At 45.2% G+C, this 23,118-nt stretch overlaps 1 protein-coding gene across 1 annotated transcript in view; it reads right to left on the minus strand.

Annotated features, from left to right (window-relative positions):
* Positions 1–478: 478 nt before the first annotated feature.
* AKNAD1 (AKNA domain containing 1) overlaps positions 479–23,118 on the minus strand; it is a 135,679-nt gene continuing 113,039 nt past the window's right edge. The window contains 2 exon segments of the mRNA XM_088459806.1: positions 479–652; positions 8,200–8,320. Coding sequence (XP_088315932.1) covers positions 479–652; positions 8,200–8,320 — 295 coding nt within the window.

Below are 23,118 nucleotides of genomic sequence, written 5' to 3' on the forward strand. Positions count from 1 at the left end.
TTTCTGGGCCCACTCATCAATGTGGAAGGCACCCTCAACCGATTTGGTTATGAATCCATCCTTGCAGAACACGTACACACATACATGCTGATTGTCTTCCCTGAGGCAGATGGGATCTTCCAGCAAGACAACACAACATGTCACACAGCTAAATGTCTGACAGTGGTTGGACGAGCACGAACAAGACATCCAAGTACTTCCCTGGCCCCCTAATTACCCAGACTTTAATTCAATTGAGCATCTGTGGGACCACCTCAATCGTTGTGTTCACTCTATGCACCCTCCAGCAGCTGTGGGATGCACTGCGGTCAGCACTCAGCATGGCTCCAGATACCTGTGCCAACCTACCAGCACCTTATTGAGTCGCTCCCAGCCTGTCTAGCTCCTGTCCATTCTGCACACAGTGGTTACTCTGGCTATTAGCTGGTGGTCATAATAATGTGACTCAAATGTGTATATATAGATAAGAGATTACAAATTACACACAATTCAGATTTTTATTGTGGGATGGATAAGTTTATGTGTAGCTGTAGGAGCTGCTGTAAGAAGGACGAATAATCAAATCTGCAGTCAATTGTTGTACCATCCTTTCAGAAGTTCTCTGCATGTTCTTGGCTGTTCTTAAAGCTTGATCCAAAATGGAATTCAGGAGCTGTGCATAAAATAGCAGAATACATTAATTAAGCAATTATTTAACAATTCATTTAGCGCAGTGGTAAGAAAGGCCACATCTGTACCTACAAAGTCCTCAACAATGATACCCGTTCATATCTACCTTTGACCAGCATCTCTGGTAACCACCTCTCACTTCTGCCTGGAAAACTTCCTTGACTCTCCCACAGCCTTCAAATTTGTGAATGCTCTCTAAAAACCCATGCAGGGCAGGGGGAGCATCCAAGGCTGTAGAGGGACCATGTGGTCCCTCTGAGATTGGTGGCTTCTGGAAGATTATCTTTCAGCAAGCCGCCCACTGGGCGTTTCTGACTGGTCGCATCAGATGCGACCATGTCAGGGAAAGACCAGCCCGGTGTGGATGCATCTGATGCGACCATGCCAGACAAGTTGTTAAAAGGATTTTCTGCCCTTGAAAGACTTTGTTATTGGATAATTTTGGATACAAGATAGAAAAAACTTTTGTTTCTCAACCTATTAAGCTCTGAACCTGACTCTCTCTCTCTCCTAAATTTCTCTTTTACCTAAAATATGCATATTGTTGAATAAGTGTGATGGTCTGGGACTCTTTCACTGGATTCCAAGTCAGAGACTTGCACAGAGTGTACCTACTTCGTCAAGTGTTCATCCTACATCAAGATAATGACCCAAAACATACCTCCAGGCTATATCAGAACTACCTTTGATTAAAAAAAAAATACCATAAGCTTCATACTGTATCATGAAATGACCAACACTCCAGACTTATGAGCTGGACAGGAAGGTGGAAGCATAGAAACCTAGTGCTACTATGGCCGGACTGGCCACATGTCACTTCTGGCACATGCCAAATGGGCCGGTGGTCTGCAAGCCCGGCCTGGTCACCAGTGCCTGATTAATCGCAAGGCTGATCAGGCTGCATACACAGCAGAGGGAGCAGGAATTTGAAGGGTGTCTGGAGAATCCACTTGGCCCAGGAATTCTATGGTTGCTACTTTGATGGACTGGTCCCTCTCTCGGGACCAGCTATTTTATCACTTGCATCCATGGATTATACTGATCCCCTCTTCCCCGACTGCTAATTGACTAAAGATGTCAGGTGTGCGCTGTCCGGAGCTGAAAAGAGTTTGCCCCTGCAGCAGTGTACAGAGAACGGTAATGAGTGCGAGAGTCATTAATTATCAATCATTAGTAGTTAATACTAATAATAAGTATGATTCTGTATTGGTGTTGGTGTTTTGAGGTAGATGGGAGTGGGGGGGATATGTGGGTTGCAGGGCTATACGCTTTGTGACACTTACATTAGCATTATTCTAGCTACTTATAGCAGGGGGCAATATTACAGTGACGTGAACTTATCTTTGTTAACAATTAAAATTATATGTAGGGTGAGGGGGGGCGAGTAACAATGAGTGACAGTGTTATTGTGAGTAATTAAAATAGAGGGGTGGCAAATTACAATGTTGACCACAAAGATGTGCATTTTCCACACATTGTGGCTTTATGGCTTTATTAGTGATGAATAACAATTTCCTACCCTCCTAACACACCACTTTGCCCCAGCAAATTGACTCACTATTCTGTGTCACCTCTATATGACAATCCCCTCCCCGATAGATTGTAACCTATCACAAGCAGGGCCCTCATCTCTCATGTATTCCTTCCATCACACTCTTCCACATGCCCATTATATACTTATACTGTATATATAGCCACCAGACCCATCTAGATACTGTATGCCATCAGCCCCAACTCCATGCAGATACAGCCGCAGTAGCACACAGAATATAGGCATGCTGCATATCATTTTAATCAGCAGAAAATGATTGTGCATTCTATTTGTGTCACTTTGCAAATAAGATGCATTTGAGGGTAATAAGTGGCAGGAAAAGACGCTCAGCACTAGCAAGTTGCACAGTGCTCACGTGTAGCACACGGAAGTAAGATGTATGAGGACACATCTGTAATTGGCATTACTGTATCCAACAAAGCCATCTACGGATTTGTACAAAAAGCAAACGGTGCGCTCTGCATCAGCTTCACAGACTACTTGTTCAGGTAGCTGCTAAAACAGTGGAATCTTTCCCCCCCACAAAAAGTGAATATACAGATGTGTCCTGCTACATCTTTGCTCCATACACCATGCTAGTCGCGCCATGCCATTGAGATGTATATCGCAGTAAAGCGCAACGTAGTGTACTGAAGTGCTGAAAAAGCTGAAGTGTGTAATAAAACTTTCTGTCCAGCAGATGTCACTTTTCCTAACCCGCGCAGCACATGCGTGAAATAGCCTGCAAAGCTTTTGTAGCGTCGTATGCTGATTGGCTGATGGGACTGTGCTTTGTCATGAATGATCAACGGATATCTGTATTTTTTTCTAATCTTCACTTGGTGTGTGAGCTCTTACGCTGAACCGATATACGTTAGACATTGTATTGTACACATTACAGGGCCGTCCGCATGACGCTCGGGAAGTTTTTCATAAAGAGAGATCATGTCAGGTTCAATCGTTTTAAAACACATTACTCTGCATTTCCCTCCTCCCTTCCTCTCTGTGTATGGCTACCCAAGTCCCTTCACCACCCCCCCACCATCACGCATTACTATTCAACCCCACTGAATGTGTACAATGTCAATAGCGTGCTCAGCATGCGGCGGCATTGAATAGACGTGAATTATGGTGGGGGATATTGGTGAGCCATACAATGAGCTCAGTCCGGCTCTGTCCTTCACTATTCCTCGCGGTGATATTGGACTCACTTGTAGTCCTTAGGAAGGTAACCACCGGTATCCAGTGTCATGGAGCGAGCGGCTGAGCGGACCGTGGTGGAGGCATAATCTATCAGTAGTGGCAAGCAGGTGCGCTATCATGAGAGGTACCGGTAATAGTGCAATACAATATCCTGGGTATTATACTGGGAACAGCGAAGGACAGAGCCGGCGTATGAAATAGGAGTGCCAAGTGGCTATGTAAGTGCTGCTAAAATTACATTGATAATATATTCTGTGAATTGAGAACACTTGGATTTACAGTTATTAATGAAAAGCGACTATCTCTTACATGGAATGCTAGTTGTAAGTATATCTACACTGGAATCATTACCGGCTGCTTTGATTTTTTATGGGAACGCTGCAAATAAATGGCTAAAAGGAAATAATATTATATTTCCTCACTGAAAGGTGTCTTTTTTTTCAACAGTAACCCATTAATACATTATATCAACACCATTGTGAAACCAGAGTGCTTTCTAAATAAGTGTTTGGTGGTAACGGGGGTGGTGGTCGCCGTTACAGGGGGTGCATAATTAAGCCCCTGCGATTGTATATGTAGCCAGAGATCTAGTTGGCGACAGGAAGTTTAGCAGTTTCTGCGGTAGGGTCAGGTCAACCACAACTGTGCATATGAGTTCGATGTTACTCGATGTTACCAATGTTTTCACTGACTTGCAGATGCATGTCATGGGAAGTGGGCGGCTTTATATAGTGGTGGGTGTCTTGGTATACTGCTGCGGTTGCCGTGCGATTGCATTCATTAGCATATTTTCATAGTGAGCGGGTGCGTGTGAACGCAGCCTGTGCCATCCGTACTCAATCAGGCCCTTAGTGCCCTTAGGCACCCCCGGGGGGGACTTAGGGTTAGGCACTTCCCCGGGTTTAGGAGGCGGGGAAGGGGGGGTTAGGTTTAGGAACTTAGAGGGGGGATTAGGGTTAGGCACTGGGGGGAAGGTTAGGGTTAGGCATCCCTAAGGAGGGTTAGGGGGGTTAGGTTAGGTTAGTTGATACTTACCTGGGGACAATCGGGATTTTCAGCCGTGTCGGCCAGCCGCTGTCGGGATTTGAATTAGTATGTATTCCGTCTGCATCCTAAAGAGGCCTCCTGCAGTATTTTAATATTTGCTGGACGGTATTGCACAGCTGCTTCATTGCGGCTGTGCAATACTGTCCGGACCTGTATCAGGCCCTATGACTGCATTGCTTTTTCTGATTATATAAGCAGTGCTTCCCAGACTGGAGTCAACAGGTACAAGGTATCAGATAAGGACTGAGGCAGAAGTCTAGGGAAAGGCAAGGACTTGGTGCTGGTGGCAGGCACAGAACTTGAACTGTTTACTGTTGCTCTACTTGCCAGTGTGTTAGTAAACAGGTAATCAAATGTGGTCAAACAGTCCAGGTCAATAACAGGCAATCAAATGTGGTAAAAAAGGGGTGAGGTATGCACGGAAAGTATCTTCCAAGAAGCAGGAAATATCACCAGCAGTGAAAGGCTGGACTTTCTGCCTTATATACCCACAGCCTGCAGGAGCACTAACTTCTAGTGCACAAGGATGTGGGTTTAAATCCCACTGACCACAGCAGTGCTTTTATGTGGGACTGTGATACCCAGCTTCTGGCATTACCTCCCTCGTGTAAGGCACATGGAACCCAAATTATGGTATTTAGATGGATGTTCCCTATGCAATGCTTTCTATAATTTTTCAGCATACATGGACTTAGCAGATAATCTTTCACCAGGACTATATTTGTTGCAGTGGAAAAGGTAATTCACTTGCCCCCAAACATTTTTCTGCTTTATTAGTTTTATTAGATTTCAAAGCTGTAAACAGTAAAAAGGGATCAAGGAAATAGAGCAATGGGTACAGTAAAGGGTCACAAACATCAGTATTATACAATTACAAATAACGTGAAGGTCTGAATCCACACTTTTCTTGAAATTCCACCTCATCAGGATGACCATCAACAAAGACTGGTGATGGGGAAGTAGCTTACATAGCTAATCATCCTGATTATTTTAAAAAGACCAATATACTTTGACCCAAAATTTACAGAAGGCTATTTAATTTTGATGTTTCAGATAGAATGCCATTCTCTGTCCCCCATCTTGACATTGCCAATTCCCTGGCTTCTATTAAAAACATATTGCCGATTTTGCAGCCTGTGACAAGGAAACGTGAACTTTATTCCTAAATCACCTTGAGATGAAGTGGGGTCTTCCTTATTTCAAAAGATTTAAGAAGTTTACTCTCAAGTAAACAGACCTTTGGATGGTGTCCGTGCACAAAACAAAATGGAGACAACTCAGATAAGATGTTCAAGGGCATTATTGTAAATTAACACTGTCCGTGCAAGCAAATATGCCCAGTTCCTATGAGAATGTGATATATAGCATCTCAAGAACTGTTCAAGGCTTTGGTTGACCTGTTCTGACTGTATGTTGGTTTGAGGGTGCTAAGCCAACTACAAACTCAAAGAGATACCTAGGATTGAACAAACGGACTTCAAGTAAAAACCTAAAAACTTCTCCCCACCAGATTGCCGGTTCCTGCGTCTCTCTAAATTATTTGTGCAGGTACAACCCAAATGTCATACTTCTCCCTGGTATAAAAAGGGACACTTTCCCACTCTTCTAGATGACTCGGCTCGAGTAAAGGCCCCCATACATCAGCAATCAGTTTTGGAAATTCTGCATTTTTCAGATGATTTGGTAAAGAAATCTGCAATGTATGGTGTTTACAGAACGAAGATTCCGACCAAAAAATAATTGGACAGGTTGTCCAGCTTGTTGGAATTTACAGACCAATCTGTGCTGTAGATTGCAAGTGTATGGTAACAATCAGCTGATTTGCAGACCACTGATAGTAAAATTATAAGCCTTTCAATATTGGCAGATCTGTCTTTCCTGAAAATTATCTACAAATCACTGAAAAATATCTGTAATGTATGGGAACAGATTGATAGATTGTGGAATCTTTGCTCCATCTATCAATGCATACTGATAGTTAAATAAATGCTTCTAAAGAAGTGAGGACAGAATACTGCACTAGTGCATCCTTGACCTAGTCCAGAAGACCAAGCTGATGAACCAGCATGCCTGCCAAATGATGGTTCCATCTAACAGCAAAAATAACAAGTGGAAGCTGCTCAAATCAATTTGGCAATACTCTTCAGGTGCATGAAAGGGAGGGGTCATACTAAATATAAAAACAGAAAGGGGGGTGTCCCCCAGCACACTAAATTGTACCCCCTTCTGTTTTTTTGTTTAGTATGACTCCTGCCTTTCATGCACCTGAAGAGCATTGCCAAATTGATTTGAGCACCCTCCAATTTGTTATGTTTGCTGTTTTGAGAGGCATAGATGGAGCCAGCATTTGGAGGGCATGCTTATAGTGTTAATTGGAGGTCCCAGAGGTGACTCCCAGGTAAGCTGGCTCTCAATTTAAATGTATTTCTGTATGTTCTTTTACCATGACGCCTTACTATAGACAATTACATGGCCAATTACATGGCCCAGAGTGGGTACTGATATCATGCAGTGTAGGGACCACCAGTATCAGAGAAGCTGTGAAGTTGGCCTGGTGGCTTACCATGTATTTGCAAATGCATGCAACAACTATCTCTAAATTTCTATTACCATATAGTTTTCAAGTATCATTGCACCTATAATTTTGTGTACTGAGGTATATCTGGGGGTAATTCCCCCCCCCTTCTGTTTTTTATTTGTTTAGTATAACCCCTCCTTTTCATTCACCTGAAGAGTATTGCCAAATTAATTTGAGCAGCTTCCACTTTGTTATGTATGCTAGGTTTGGATATGACAGTGGTCTGTTAGCTGGAGTCAACAGGTGTGAGGACTGAGGCAGAAGCATAATCTAAGAGCAGGCAAGAATTCAGAGCTGGCAGCAAGCAGAGTAATGATAAAAGTCCAAGTTCTGGCCAGGTGGCAGACAAGAGGGTATTTGGTAAACAGACTGAGGTCCAAGTGCAACAGACAATCGAACATGGCCAAACAGTCTGGGTCAATACTAGGTATCAGGCAGAAGAAAGATATGCAGGGCAAGTACTGTATCTTCCAGGATATATAACTAGTACTGAATGGCTTGTCTTCCTGCCTTATATACTGACAGCCTGCAGGGGATTGGCTGTGGACAGGAGGTTTGAGGCTAGAGGGACAGCTCAGAAAGTTCAAGAATGTCAAAAACAGGATTCAGAGCAAACTGACACTGTTGTGGCTCAACCAACAGAAACACCAGCAGGTCCTGGGTTGCAATTCTGCTGATTCCAGAAGTGCTTTTTATTGTGGGACTGTGATATCCGGTTTCTTAAAAGCAATTCATATATAACCATTACATTAAATGGGGCTGCAGCCTAGTCCAGACGTTGTTCAATACCAATATGCCCCCTCTTCAAACCTTCCTGCAGCCCAGTACCTCTGCATCTATTAAGGCTAATGAGATGGTACATGTAGAGGTGTGTCCTACAGAATCACATATTTTCCAAGCACTATAGGCTGCTGTATTATATTTTCAGTGCTGCTAGTTTCCTATATCTGGAGGAAACCTAATATCTGGAGGAAAAAAAAGGGTGTACTCTGATATTATATAATACACTCACCAGAACCATGCTATATGCTGCACACTGCTCCTTGGGAACATGACCCTCCATGCATGCACATTAGATGCACACACATAGGAGTAAGATGTCATTGGTATTTGCAGGAACATGTTAACAATAAAGGTATCCATATTAGGTATCGTGTAATGAAGAGGTTACCTTGATATCTATGCAATCCAGGTTGCTCTGCTTTACACACAGCCGTGATTTACTTTGCAAGGTTTGTAAAACTGGGTCAGCAAACTGTGAATGACGTGAAACCAATGTTTTGACTTTGGGCCTGAAAGAAAAAGAATATTATAATTGTAATGCAGACTGCGTGATTCAGTTATACTTCCTAGTTCTATATTTCTATTTCCTTTTTTTTTTGTCAAATTTATTTATTGAAAATTTTCAAATAATACAAAGAACAAACCAAAATCAACATAAAAGTGATCATGCAAATCACAGAGGGACAATGAAAATCAAAACATCAGGGGGTTCAGTTCAGTATAATTAATAAGGAATATAGGTTAACCAATTTGTAATGTGTTTCACTAGTAAATGAACGAGAGTATGTGTGTTAAACCACTATAGTACAGATACATATATGGCAAAGCTGTTAAGTACATGGAATTACGTTACAAGTCTAGACATGCATTTTAGAAATATTTACGTAGTATTCTTGTAGAGCACACAAGTCTGAAATACAGCTTGATTCATTATGAAAACGTATTTTTCCACTTTTACATTTCTGTATGTAAAATTAGCAAAAAAGTGTCATAAATCTGGGGCATAGTCATACTTACCCTGTCCGGCGGTGTTTTATTAAGGTGGGCCATTTTGTTCCAGAGCGTTGTCATTGTACTACTGAGGGTCATGGGCGCAGCCATGTTGGTTCTGATCAGGTGAGCTCTGGTATCCAGTCACTACCTATCTGCTGCACTCACATAAATGCCTCTCCTATCCCTTGCAAGAGTGCCCTATTTAAGACTGCACCTGCCACTAACACATTGGGCCTGGTTCAGCAGTGCACACAAGTCATACTTGCCAACTCTCCCTCATTGTCAGGGAGACTCCCTGAAATAGCAGCAATCTCCCTGTCTCCCTGAAGAGTCTACCAATCTCCCTCATTTCACCTTATCCCCATTATGACACTGTTCTATAAAAGAAAAAACAGAGATGTATACATTCAAATGGGATCATTAGTATAATTTCCCTGCATTGGTTATAAGGCACAATGATCCCTATTGTTACATGTATTTTCTGAGAAGTATCAGTGTGTTTTCATCAACAAGTAGATCTTACTAACTGCTTTGGGGCTCATTTACATGTGGATGTAAATCAATTTTATGACACGCCTCTCAGATGTAGCAGTACAGGACCACTTTACCACTGCGCTCATAGGTGCTACTTTCACAATCTCCCTGAAATGCTTTTTCAAAAGTAGGCAAGTATGACACAAGTTCACTGCTGATCGCAGATTCCCGATTATCGGGAATCTGCACATGCGCATGGTCTGCTTTGCGCATGTGCAGAACGGGTCCTGTTAAATCGCACGCAGGCCCCTGTATGCCTCTGCCTGATTGACAAGCAGAGGCGTTTGTGGGGCAGTGTGTGGACAGCCTGCTTTCCCGGAAACGGGCATGTCGCTCCCATTTTCCGGGAGTGGCAAGCCCAGGATTTGTGTCCATGGATGGTCGTGATGGTAATCCCGGGCTGTGACCACAGATGCAGCATGGAGGTGTCAGACACCTCCTGCTGCATTTGCATTTTTGCAGGACAAAATTGTTTGTGGTTTTGCAATTCCGTCCTCTGCTGAATCAGGCCCATTGTCGGAATAATGTAGTTCACTATTCCTGCACTGTGATCAGTCTCTAGTCTGTACCTTTACCAGCCTGTGATCAAGCTGTTACTCTCACCCGGTCCCATTCCGGTTCTGTTGCTGGTACCGTCCCAGTGCAGTTCAAGCCTCTGGTTTCAGGGCCTGATTCAGAGCCGCTCGTAAGCGGCCGCTCGTTCGCTATGAGCGATGTTCGCACAACTGCACATGTGTATGGGTTGTAATGCGCATGCGCAAACCAGTCATTGCGGTCGGGAATCGTGCACTCGCAAAACAGCTAATTTCATTGACAGAATGTACCGTTTGTGGGTGGTAACAGGGGAAGGTGCTTGAAAACGGGGGAGTGGAGATCCGAACGCAGGCGTGCCAAACGGTAAAAAGGGCGTTTAATGGGAGTGCATAATTAGCAAAGGAGCGTCATCGACCACATCACTTGGTTGTCTTTTAGCCTGAACTGCTCGCAGTAATAGCGGTAGGAAAAACCTACCACAAGCACTGCGAGCAGTTCAGATGCCTTTCGATGTACCCGATTAATCAAATGAATACCGGAGATGACGTGTGATGCGAATGGCAAAGGGGCGTCTTTACAAAATAGCGAGCGCATTTTTCGTTCGCTCGCTCAGACATAGAGGCATCAACAAACTGCAATGAGCGAGCGCTCTATTTAAATAGCCGGCCCCTTTTTGGGAACGACCGTCCGCAAATAGTGCCCGGCTCTGAATCAGGCCCTCAGTCCGGTGCTATTGCTGTTACCTCCGGTCCCAGTCCGGTTCAAGCCTCTGGTTCCAGTCCGATGCTATTGCTGTTACCTCCGGTCCCAGTCCGGTTCAAGCCTCTGGTTCCAGTACACTGCTATTGTTGTTATCTCCGGTCCCAATCCAGTTCAGTCTGCATTACTTTGCATGTGTCTTCCAGTCTGGTTTCAGTCCGGCCCAAGCATGTGTGTTACATTCTCTTTCTAGCCTGTGCAGTAGTGTATCATAGGCTATCCTCATCTGTATTGCACTTCAGATTACTCTGCTGCTCAGCAAGTGTATTGCTCATTCTCAGCATTGCAGCTCCTAACCTGGTTTTGGTACTCTAACATCACCATACCATCGGTACCACTATCTGCTGTGGTTATTGCACTGAAAGTCCTCCCTTTGAGTGTTAGGGTTCATGCTGAGTCTCTGCTTCATTGTTCCCTCCGGTTGCTGGAGACTGGGTACTGAATTTAGATTCCTCTGACGGTGTAGGTTCTAGTTATACAGCTATGGTGATCGGTTTGCAGGATCTGCTAGCAGATTCCAGGTGGGCTACCAATTACCTGTATTACTCACAGCTCTGTCCCCTAAGTTCTCAAACACTGGTTCCGGACCCTTATTCCTGTATTCAGGGTCAGGGGTTGAGATTTATTCAATTGGTTCCCGTGCCAGACTGGGAGCCTTCCAGGATTCACTAACCTCCCTGAAGGCATCAGGCATGTACCACATGGGTCACACCCATGAGTAGACTCTGATATAACCAACAAAATTTCCGCTATGATTGGTCAGCCCAGTCCACAGCTGATGACTCGGATCTGAAAACCCAAAATGTGACAAATAGACCTTGATTGTATGAGAGCTTAGTAATCAAATTACAACTTTTGATATGAGTGCACTGGGCTTTTATACCACTTTAGGCATCCATAGCTCTCTCTTTCAGTAATCTTGCACACAAAAATAAACCCTGAATGAATAATAGTATATCAACTACAACACACATTATTTGTGAACTAGTATTTAATTTCTAGTAGTTCCTAACACAGGGCCTGATTCAGACCCGGTCGCAAGCGCTGAGCGCTTGCAACAGGTCGATGGTGGCCCACAGTGCATGCACACGCGGAGCCGGCTCCGTCGTGCGCATGCACAAGACCCGGCTAGCGACGGGCACTCCGTCGCTCCGGGTCTCACAACAAAGGGGGCGAAGTGTCAATGTTGAGTGACAGCTCGCTCCCTTTGGTGGGCGGGCTGGGGGGGGTGGCTGCCCAAATGGAGGGGTTCCCATGAGAACGCCTGTCGTTTGGGGGCGGCCCCACTGACATCACGAGTGATGTCAGTTTAGAGATTCCGGCTCTGTTAGAGCCAAAATCTCTCTGGGGCTTCCGGCCACTAGACCCTACCACAAGGGTCTCGTCGCAAGCCCGATGGTCGCGATGGTCAAGACCATCGCGACCATCATCATGGCCGCTCGCTGTAGCTGTGGGTGGTCACCCACAGCTATGCGAGCGGCCAGGAGGCCGTTCTAAAAAAAACCCGGCCCTGATTCAGAGCGAGCGCTCTGTCGAGGCGACCGGGTCTGAATCAGGCCCACAGATCCAGCAGTCTATACAAATGGTGGTGCTTCATGGTACTCCCGTCACAGATGTTTGAGCAACAGTGGCGTAACTAGGGTATTTGGAGCCCAGGGCAAATTAATATGGAGCCCCCTCAGGTATGTGCGTGTGATGGAAAAGTGGGCATGGTTTCATGCCACAAGGGGCGTGGCCTCTGGAAAATGGGGACACACTCCTTTCCATTCCATATGCACCTTAATGCCCCTAGTAGCAGTGCCCCTTATACAGTGCCCCCAGTAATGCACTCTTATACTGTGCCCCTTATGCTGTGCCCCCAGTAGAGCCACTTATACAGTGCGCCTTATGCAGTGCCCCCAGTAGTGCCCCTTATACAGTGCCCCCAGTAATGCCCCTTATACAATGCTGCTAGTAGTGGTTCCCCTATTCAGCGCTCCCAGTAGTGCCCCCAGTAGTGGTCCACCCAATGCAATGCCCCAGTAGTAGTCCCCCATATACAGTGCCACCAGTAGTGATCCCAATGCTGTGCCCCCAGTAGGGGACTCCCTATGCAGTGCTCCCAGTAGTGCCCCTTATACAATGCCCCAAGTAGTGGTCCCCCCTATGCAGTGCCCCTTATACAGTGCCCCCAGTAGTGGTCCCCCTTATACAAGGGAAGCAATCGGCCGGCGGTATTTCATACCCATTCCTTATACAATGCCCCCAGTAGTGGTCCTCCCTATGCAGTGCCCCTAGTAGTGGTCCACCCTATGCAGTGCCACCAATAGTGCCCCTTATACAGTGCCTCCCCTATGCAGTGCCCCTTATACAGTGTCCCCAGTAGTGGTCCCCCATATGCAGTGCTCCCAGTAGTGCCCCTTACACAGTGCCTCCAGTAGTGGTCTCCCATATGCAGTGCCCCTTATACAGTGCCCATAGTAGTAGTCCCCCTATGCAGTGCACCCAGTAGTAGTGCCCCTTATATAGTAACCCCCAGTAGTTGCTTCCCCTATCCAGTTCCCCCAGTAGTGCCCCTTATATAGTGCCCCCAATAGTAGTCCCCCCTATGCAGTGCACCTAGTAGTGCCCCTTATATAGTACCCCCAGTTTTGGTCTCCCCTATGCAGTGCCCCTTATATAGTGCCCCCAGTAGTAGGCCCCTATGCCGTGCCCCCAGTAGTAGCCACCCCTATTCAGTGCCCCCAGTAGTGGTCCCCCCTATGCAGTGCCACCAGCAGTAGTCCCCCCTATGCAGTGCCCCCAATAGTGGCCTGCCCTATGCAGTGTCAGTGATCCTTACATATATAGGACAAAGACAAAAAAAACAACACTTACCTGAACCTTCACTGCTGCGTCTGCCGTTGTCCACTCCTCCATCCTTCCGGCCCGCTCTGCACTATGGGAAAGACCTCATGACTTCTCACCCATCACCCACTGCGGGAGCCAAAAGGTGGAGCTCATGAGTGAGCTCCAGCCTGGCTCCGGCCGTGGGTGCAGCAGCCAATGAGATTCTGACTCTCATTGGCTGCCAAAACAAACACACTTCCGCTGAGTAGTACAAGTGTACTACCCGGCGGCGGTGTTTGTTACTGTGTAGTGCGGACCGCGCTACACTGACTTGAAACCAGTGTCCTTCACCGTGGCTGGTGAATGGACGCCGGTCCAATGGTACCCAGGGCACGTGTCTTGCTCAACCCCCCCCCTAGATGCGCCACTGTTGAGCAATACATAGTACATTTGCTATCATTTAGGAGCATTTCTGAATGAGCAAAACCTTGAGCCTCCAGTGGAAATAATGTTTTCTTATATCATTTACCTATTTTATCTCAGCTGTATGAGGTCTTAAGAGAAATGTGTGCAATTACTGGATTAAAATTAAAGTGTTTGTACTAAATAGGAGGATTTGGGTAGATCACAGGTGTTACTAACTATACCGTATGTTGGCTAGGTGCACCTGTGTGCCTTACTGTAAGCTTTCATGTCCATTTTGCAGAATTATATTGAAATGAAATTCATGCAGCGGCAGTCCCTACCAACCTCCTGTGGAGGGTCTGTCTGGGCTGAAGCAGCCCCTTGTCTCCTTAGTAGTCTTTGATATAACGAAAGAGGGTGTTGGACAAAAATTGGGAAACAAAATAACAAGCGCCTAGCCCAATCAGGGCAACTAACTCACTTCTACAACCCTCTCTACCGTGGGTGCAGCTAATCTGCTAACAAAGTCTCTCACAGTCTCTGTGCCTTCCCTGTATCCTTCAGGTCCTGTGCACTGATAAGTGCTTTGTATACTGTTCACAGTTCTAGAAGAATGTTTATTGGCAGATGACTTTCTTGATTTGTCCATCTTCCCTGCTTAATGTGATGACCTGTCACTGCTCCCCATCCATGAAGACTAGTGTCTGTTGTGAGCAGTACCCAATTTGGAATCGGCGCCCTTTGTTCAGATGATCCTTTCTCAGCCACCACAGGAGGGAATGACAAACCTCTGGAGTAAGAAGGAATCTCTGTAACTTTATTTGATTATACTGTCTGCTCCACTTGGAGAGAATCAATCTTTGCAGAGGCCTGGAATGGAACTGAGCATACCCCACCATGTCGAAGGTGGATACCATAGATCCCAGAACCTGCATTTCTAGCAGAATGGATACCCTTTGCTTTTGAACCAGCTTGCATATTCTCAATGATAGAGCCACAATCTTGTCCTCTGGCAGAAATACCGTCTGTGCCAAAGAATCCAGAAGAGTACCATCTGCTGTGTTGGAGAAAGTGATGATTTCTACCAATTGATGACCCAGCCGTGCTTTTGTAAGCAGGCTATGGTCAGTTGAAGATGGTTTTGTAAAACAACCAGAGTCTGTGCCTTTATCAGAATGCATCCAGATATGACAGAATTCTGACTCCCTGACGTTTGCTATAGGTCGTCATGACATTATTTTGGTAAAAACCTAGGGAGCCGTAGATAGGCCAAAGGGTAAAGCCTGAAATTGGAAATGCTGCTGAAGGACAGCAAACCATAAAAATTGCTGGTAGGATGGTATAATAGGAACATGCAGATATGCATACTGAATGTCCAGGGAAACCATGTAATCTCCTGGCTCCATTGCTAAAATAATTGATCGGAGACTTTCCATAAGAAACTTGGGGGGTCATTCAGACCCGCTCGCGAGTGCAGGACGCTCACAAGCGGGTCGATGTTGCCCCACTGCGCATGCGCACGACGGAGGGAGCTCCGTCGTGCGCATGCGCGAGACCCGGATAGCGACAGGCTCTCCGTCGCTCCGGGTCTCGCACCAAAGGGGGCGTGCTGTCGATGTTGATTGACAGCACGCCCCCTTTGGTGGGCGTGCCAGGGGCGTGGCTGCCAGACGGAGGCGTTCCCATGGGAACACCTACCGTCTGAAGCTGGCCCCACTGACATCACTAGTGATGTCAGTGGGAGTGATTTTGGCTCTGATAGAGCCAAAATCACTCCAGGGCTTGCGGAAGGGAGACCCTACCGCAGGGTCTCCGTCGCAAGCCCGATGGTCGCGATGGTCTTGACCATCGTCAAGACTATCATCATGGACACTCGCATAAGCTGTGGGTGGTCACCCACAGGTATGCGAGCGTCCAGGAGGACGCTCCATTTTCATGGAGGAGGGCCCTGATTCAGAGCGAGCGCTCTGGTCAGAGCGTTCGGCTCTGAATCAGGCCCTTGGGTACATGGAAAAACCTATTGAGGGTCTTTAGATTTAGTATAGGGTGATAAGCCCCATTCTGTTTCCGAACCAGAAATACATTGGAATAATAACCCCTTCCCTGTTGCAACACAGGAACCGGGACTACTACCCCCGCCTGCAGCAGGGAGTGAATGGCTTCCTGAAAAGCCTTGACCGCATCTGATGGAAGATCTGTGCAAAAAAACTTCTGGGGAGGATGCCTCCTGAAACTCTGGGACCCAGACATCTGTTGTTTGATGTCAACAATCTGCAAACTGAAAAAGTCAGCCTCCCACCCTGGAATCCCACAGAAGGAGGCCCGCCCCATCAGACAGAGGGTTTGTTATCCGGCTTAGAAGCTGGATGTCTTGCCAGCCCATACCTTTTAGTTTGCCGCCATGATATTTTGTGAAAACTAGACACCTTAGAGGAAGGCTGTTCCCTTGCTCATCCCTGAGAACTGAAGGACTGAATAGAAACCTGTCTAGACTACATAGTCACCGTAGATGGCAGAGCTGATGACTTTGAAGCCGCCAGAGTAGCTATTATTTTATCCAACTCTTCTCCAAAAAGTACTTTTCCATAGAAAGGTAAAACCTCTAGCGCCCTCTTTGATCCTGTATCAGCTTTCCAGGATCTTAACAAAAGGGCCCTGTGTGCCACTATTAAAGCTGCTGATGCTCTAGAAGCTAAAATTCCAGCATCTACAGCAGCTTCTCCCAGATAGGAAGCCGCTTCCCGTATATGAGAGATAAACATCATCTGTTCTCTGGTAGCATTTAGTAAAGAATTTTGCATGCTCCCATCCATTCTTCAACTGCTTTGGCTACCCAGACTCCAGCCGTAGCTGGACGAGTAACAGCTCCAGATGATGAAAAAATCATTTTGAGACACACCTCAATCTTTTTATCCGTGGAATCCTTCAGGGAAGATGCAAACGGAATAGGCAATGTAGCATTTTTGATTAAATGCGTTAAATGAGTATCCACAGTAGGAGGTAGCTCCCGCTTAGCACATACAGAAGCTGGGAAAGGATACAATGATGTTATTCTCTTATTCACATAAAAAGGTTTGTCAGGGTTACCCCATCCCTCATCCATAAGCTCAGTGAGCTGTTCAGATTCAGGGAACTCCGTCTTGACCACCTTCCGATGGTGTTTAAACACTGGAGCCTTCTTACTATGAGCAGGTTCATCATCCTGAATGTTTAAGGTTGATTTAACCACCTCACTAAAGAAGTAACATCCACTGTGGACAGATCTCCTCCTGGAGAGGAACCTTGCGCATCATGTGAGTCCTCTGATGATGCGTCTGAATCCATATGTTGAGTGACTGATAAATAGCTAACTTGCACTTAGGCGCCTTAGTAACTACCAGTCCAAGGAGGCATAGTGGGAGCAGCCATACGATTTACAAACTGCTTCATTACCTGGGACAAAGAGGATACCCAAGATGGCCCTTGTCCAGGCACAGGTAAACTGGACTGGTTAGGTGGCTCTTTACAACAGACAACACACAAAACATCCTTAATGTCCTGAGGGGACAAATAAGCCATACATGATTTACATGAAACACAGAGGGCTCTCCCTCCTGTATACCTTTATCTTTTGACATGTTCAAAATAAAGGCAATAATCACAATGTTATGTGACAGCCTTCACTAAATGTTAATGAATGTGAAGTACTCAGAAAAAGACCTCCACCCCAAGAGGATGGAGAGAAAAAATGATAGTTATAATTGACAGCAGAAATAAAAGACAAAGGGCCTTAGCACTCGCAAGGGGGTCGATGTTGCCCAAGTGCGCATGCGCACGACGGAGGCGGCTCCGCGCACGCATGCCAAGCCGTCGTTATGGGTCTCGCACCAAAGGGGGCGTGCTGTCGATGGTGATTGACAGCATGCCCCCTTTGGTGGGCGTGTCGGGTGCGTGGCTGCCCAGACAGAGGCGTTCCATCTGGAGCCGGCCCCACTGACATCACTAGTGATGTCAGTGGTAGTGCTTTTGGCTCTGATAGAGCCAAAAGCACTCCAGGGCTTGCGGCAACGAGACCCTACCACAAGGGTCTCGTCGCAACCCGATGGTCGCGATGGTCTTGACCATCGTGACCATCATTTTGGCTGCTCGCTATAGCTGCGGGTGGTCACCCACAGCTATGTGAGCGGCCAGGAGGCCGCTCCAAAAAATAAGAGGGACGGCCCTGATTCAGAGTGAGCGCTTTGTCAGAGCCTCCGGCTCTGAATCAGGGCCAAAGTCAATACAGCAGCTAGCAAACAGTCACATACAATGCATACCTTCGTAGGGACTGCGTCTGGGTCGAGGGAGGAGCTACCGGGGGAGCGCCTATCTCCCATAGGCTGCGTTAACCAGCTGAGTACACGGGCTACGTGGCAGGCTGCTGATCCCCAGCATCAGACGATAAGGGCTCGGTGGTGTAGTGAGGACACGGACAATCCCGGGCCCTAACAGCAGCGGCTTCTGGTGCGTCTCTGACACCAGAAGCAAGGACTGCCACACGTGATTCCCTGTAAGCAAGGAATCACCTTACCTGACATCTCCGTACATCCAGTTGCAGTCCAGGTCGCAGCAAAGCGGCTAGCAAGCTCAGCCATGACTCGCCAAAATCACCAGCCCAGTTACTAGTGTTGTAGCCCGGTGGTATTAGATGGATTCACAGTATATGCATCTTAATTCGGAAGATTAGTACTGCCAACTCAAAAACAAAAAATAAAACATAAAATAATAGCTTAGGACTGCCAATGAAGTCCCCTGTTACAAAGGTGCGTCTTGATCCTGTCGCACCAAATGAACAACTGAAGCCCTATGGCTAGGGGCAGGGTATATATAGAGGAGGACCTAAGGCACCCTGGGAGCTGAAGCTTTAACTGTTTGGTGACTAATCTCTCCAACCATAATATTCCCATGGTATCCCTGTTGATCCCTATGGACCCTGAAGAAGAAATATTATATATATATATATATATATATATATATATAAATAATAAAAGCAGAAAAGGCTTCTCATTGGAAGCGCTCTCTATGCTAATGGCAGTCCCAAGTGGAGAAAACACTTCCCCTGGGACTACATGTCTGATGTTTGATTAGCAGAAAGCGCTTCCAATGGGAAGCTACTACTCATTCACGTAGTGGAGGACTGGGGGCTCACGGGGGAGTGGTGGATTTTACTGGGGGGTTGCAGCCCTGCAGTCTGTAGGTAAAATCTGCACTTCAAGTGGTGGAGGGTGTGTTCCTTGGTTAGCAGGGGCTGCAGACTCTTCTTTCCCCTGCAAAATAACTTATCAGAGGTGTAGATTAGGTTTACAGGTGCACTTTATATAAGGAGGCACATTATGACTTTCCAAAATCCTGCAAGTGGGCAAATACCTACATATGTACACAGTGGGTAAATTGATGCTTCTGTGTAATATTAATTGTCTAGTTTGGGTTTATTTTTTACATTATGTAAATTACCTCCAATAGCTTACTGTTTTGTACTACGGTAATGTATTTACAATCTCTCCTTCCCAGCTTTTCCTTGACTCTCTCCCATGCCCTGATCCATTGTTTATTGTATATATTTTTTTCAGAATTATTTTCCTGCTGCCCAGCACCGCTTTCTAATTCTCAGTTACCTTACAGAATTAAAAATATAAAGTGTGTTTAAATAATATATGTTTAATGTGCTGTTGTCCTGTACTGTACATAAGGTGACACTGGAAGGAGGAGAGCTGTATTTTTATGCAAAAAAGCTGACAAACTAGTATTTTGCAAATATATCCTAACTTATGTTCCTTCTGATGTAATAAGGACCTGGTATTACAGGATTTTACTTTTACTCACCAGTGGGTTTGAACGTAAGAGGTTTAAGAGTGCAAAGAGAGATATGGATTGTTTTAACTGCAGGCCAAATATTTTGTAAACTGTGCATATATATATATATATATATTTATTTATTTTTTATTTATTTAATTATTTTAAACTCTAATGACCAGCCTATATGGGAGGGACAATTGATAAAACTCTAGAAATAGCCCTCGATGAGTTGGTTACCCATCACACTCCATGTGTAGACATAGATGTCAACCCTGCCATTCTGAAGTAACAAGACATACAAAAACTCTCACGTAAAGTAGAATGTCAGTGGCGTAAATCTCGTACTCTGAGTGGCTTCCTGCCACCCTTATCATAAGGCTCTGGATGCTGCCAAATAAATATATTTTCCAATCTCTCATGTCCGTTGAAGCTTCTAATCCCAAGCGACTTTTTAATACATTTAAATCACTTCTTACCCCTATCACACCCAACCCACCAGGTACTATCAGTGCACAAGATCTTGCTTCCTATTTAAGGACAAGATTGATAAGCTCTGAAATGAAATGGTATGCTCTTCCCCAGCCAGAGACCTGCTCAATTCCTTCCCTCTGACACCTTCTCTCATTTGATCCCACAAATGAAGATGAATACTCTTCTAATCCTCCTATTCATCTCCTCTAGATCCCACACCATCACAAATCAGTAGAGCTTAGTCTCTTATGCTCATCCCAACCTTAACTAAATCCTGTAATATATCTCTCTATATACCGGTATAATAGTTTTTGGGTCAAAATGTAGTTTTTTTTTTCTTTTAGAATAGAATCACTCCTAGTGATAGTGATTACTCCTATTCTAAAAAAAAAACAAAACGAAATTTTAACCCAAACTCTATCAAATTACAATCCCATCTCTTAGTTCTCATCCCCCTCCAAGCTACTTGAGAGACTTTCCTACACATGCCTCACACACTTTCTTCTCTCGCACAACTTATTGGACCCACTTCAGTCAGGCTTTCATTCCCAACAGCACTGACTACGGTAGTTAATGATCTGATCACTGCTAAGTCTAAAGGCCATTACTCACTTCTTATTCTTCTAGATTTCTCTGCTGCATTTCACACTGTTGACCACTTTTCTCCTACAAACTCTACAATTCCCAGGTCTTCAGGAGACAGCCCTATCCTGGTTCTCATTCTACTTATCTAATTGCTTTTTCAGTGTTAGGTTCTCTGACTCCACCTCCTCTTCGCTACCTCTACAAGTTGGAGTACTGCAAGGCTCATACTTAGGTCCCCTGATTTTCTCACTCCATACCATATCTCTTAGCAAACTTATGAGTTCTTTTTTATTTCAGTATCATCTATATGTGGATGATACTCAAATCTGCCTATCCTCCCCAGATTTGTCACCATCTGTATTGGTCCGATTTACTGAATGTCTTTCTGCCATTTTGGATGTCATCTCACCACCTCAAACTTAATCTTTCCAAAACAGAATTAATAATATTTCCACAGGCCAAAAGTATTTACCAACCTGATATCTCTAATTTACTGTTTATGGAATGGGTAAATAATACTCTGTTTTCGGGATGCTTCCTGTCACAAAACTGACAGTGGCATCCCGATCATTGGTATCCCGACAGGGATCGGCTAAGTATACTTACCCTCGCCCCTTCTCCCCCAAACCCTCCCTTCTTGTAGCCTAACCCTCCTCACCCCGCACCCTAACCCTCCCCTTTAGTTCCTAAACCTAAGTCTCCCCCTTTCATGCCTAAACCTAACCATACCCCAATAGTGCCTATACCTAACCCCCCAGTGGTGCCTGACCCTAACCCTCCCCCCTAGGGGTGCCTAACCCTAACCTCCTCCCCCCAAAACCTAACAATAACCCCGCTAACTTACCTAAACATAACCCTCCCCCCCTCGGCTAACACTAAGGGCACCCCGGCTTACCTTCGGTTGGGCACACCTCCTCCTGGATTCTGGTGTCAAGATTAAGATAGGCGTCGGTGTTTCGATGCCTATCTTAACTCCCTTGTCGGAATTCCAGCGTCAGGATTGAGACCGGCGGCCGCAAGGTCTCATAACTACATCCCACTGTTTATAACTCGACAATCAACGCCCCACCCTACAAGCCCGCTGCCTAGGTGTCATCCTTGACTCTAAACTGTTCTTTGTTCCCCACATTCAATTTTTTTCAAATCATGTTACAGTCATCTAAAACACATATCCAGTATGTGACCATATCTTATACAAGACACTGAAAAATCTCTGATTCATACAGTCATTATCTTTGGCATTGTTTTCTGGGAAGACCAGTAAGGAGACTACTCTAATAATCAGACTCTCATCACTACAATCCATTGATCTTCCTCGCTAAATGTTCATCAGCTGCTACTCTGCTCTGTCAATCCCTCCATTGGTTGCCTGTATTCTACCAAATTCTATGTAAAATACTTTTACAAACACATAAGGCTATTAACCAAACTACACCGACATACATCTCTTAGCTTGTCTCAAAATATCTCCAAACCCAATCTCTCTACTCTACACAAGAGCTGAGAGAGCTGAGTCTCTCATCCTCAAGTATCACCTGCTCCCATTCATGGTTGAATGCCGTCCCACACACAATAAGACTTTATCTAGTTTCCAAACCTTCAGCCAAGCTTATCAAATTCCAGAACCACCCACATAACCTCCACAAGCTATCCTACCCAATTCCATCCCTACTACACAGTCCACACATAACATTACATATTTTCTCTTTCTTTACTTTCACATCTTCCTGACCCAAGGCCAACATTCCTGTGTTCATACAAGAACCTCTGCAATCTGGCTGGGCCAATATGGTACCACCTATCCTTGTGTATCAATGCCTTTTTCCCTATAGAATGTAAGCTTGCAAGCAGGGCGCTCTTACCTCTATGTCTGTTTGTTATTACTCAGTCTTGTTCTATTACTGTTTGTTCCCAATTGAAGAGTGCAACGGAATATGCTGGCATTACATATAAGTAACTGATAAATAAATGAAATAAATTACAGATTTCACAAATGTGACTGATGCAATTATTAACAGTCAGTATCATAGAAACATAGAAATTGACAGCAGATAAGAACCACTTGGCCCATCTAGTCTGCCCCATTTTTAAACATATTGTTACCTCAACCCTTATTGAGCCTTACTTCTTCTGAAGGATATCCTTATGTCTATCCCATGCAAGTTTAAATTGCTTTACTGTCTTAGCCTCTACCACTTCTGATGGGAGGCTATTCCACTTGTCCACTACCCTTTCTGTGAAGTAATTATCCTCAAATTTCCCCTGAACGTACCACCCTCCAGTTTCAGAACATGTCCTCTTGTTCTAATAGTTCTCTTTCTTTGAAGAATGTCTCCTTCCTTTACCTTGTTAAAACCCTTTATATATTTGAATGTTTCTATCATGTCCCCCCTTTCCCTTCTCT

This window comes from Taudactylus pleione, unplaced genomic scaffold, assembly GCF_031769625.1.
Source record: "Taudactylus pleione unplaced genomic scaffold, aTauple2 ptg000936l, whole genome shotgun sequence".
NCBI classification, from domain to species: Eukaryota; Metazoa; Chordata; class Amphibia; order Anura; family Myobatrachidae; genus Taudactylus; species Taudactylus pleione.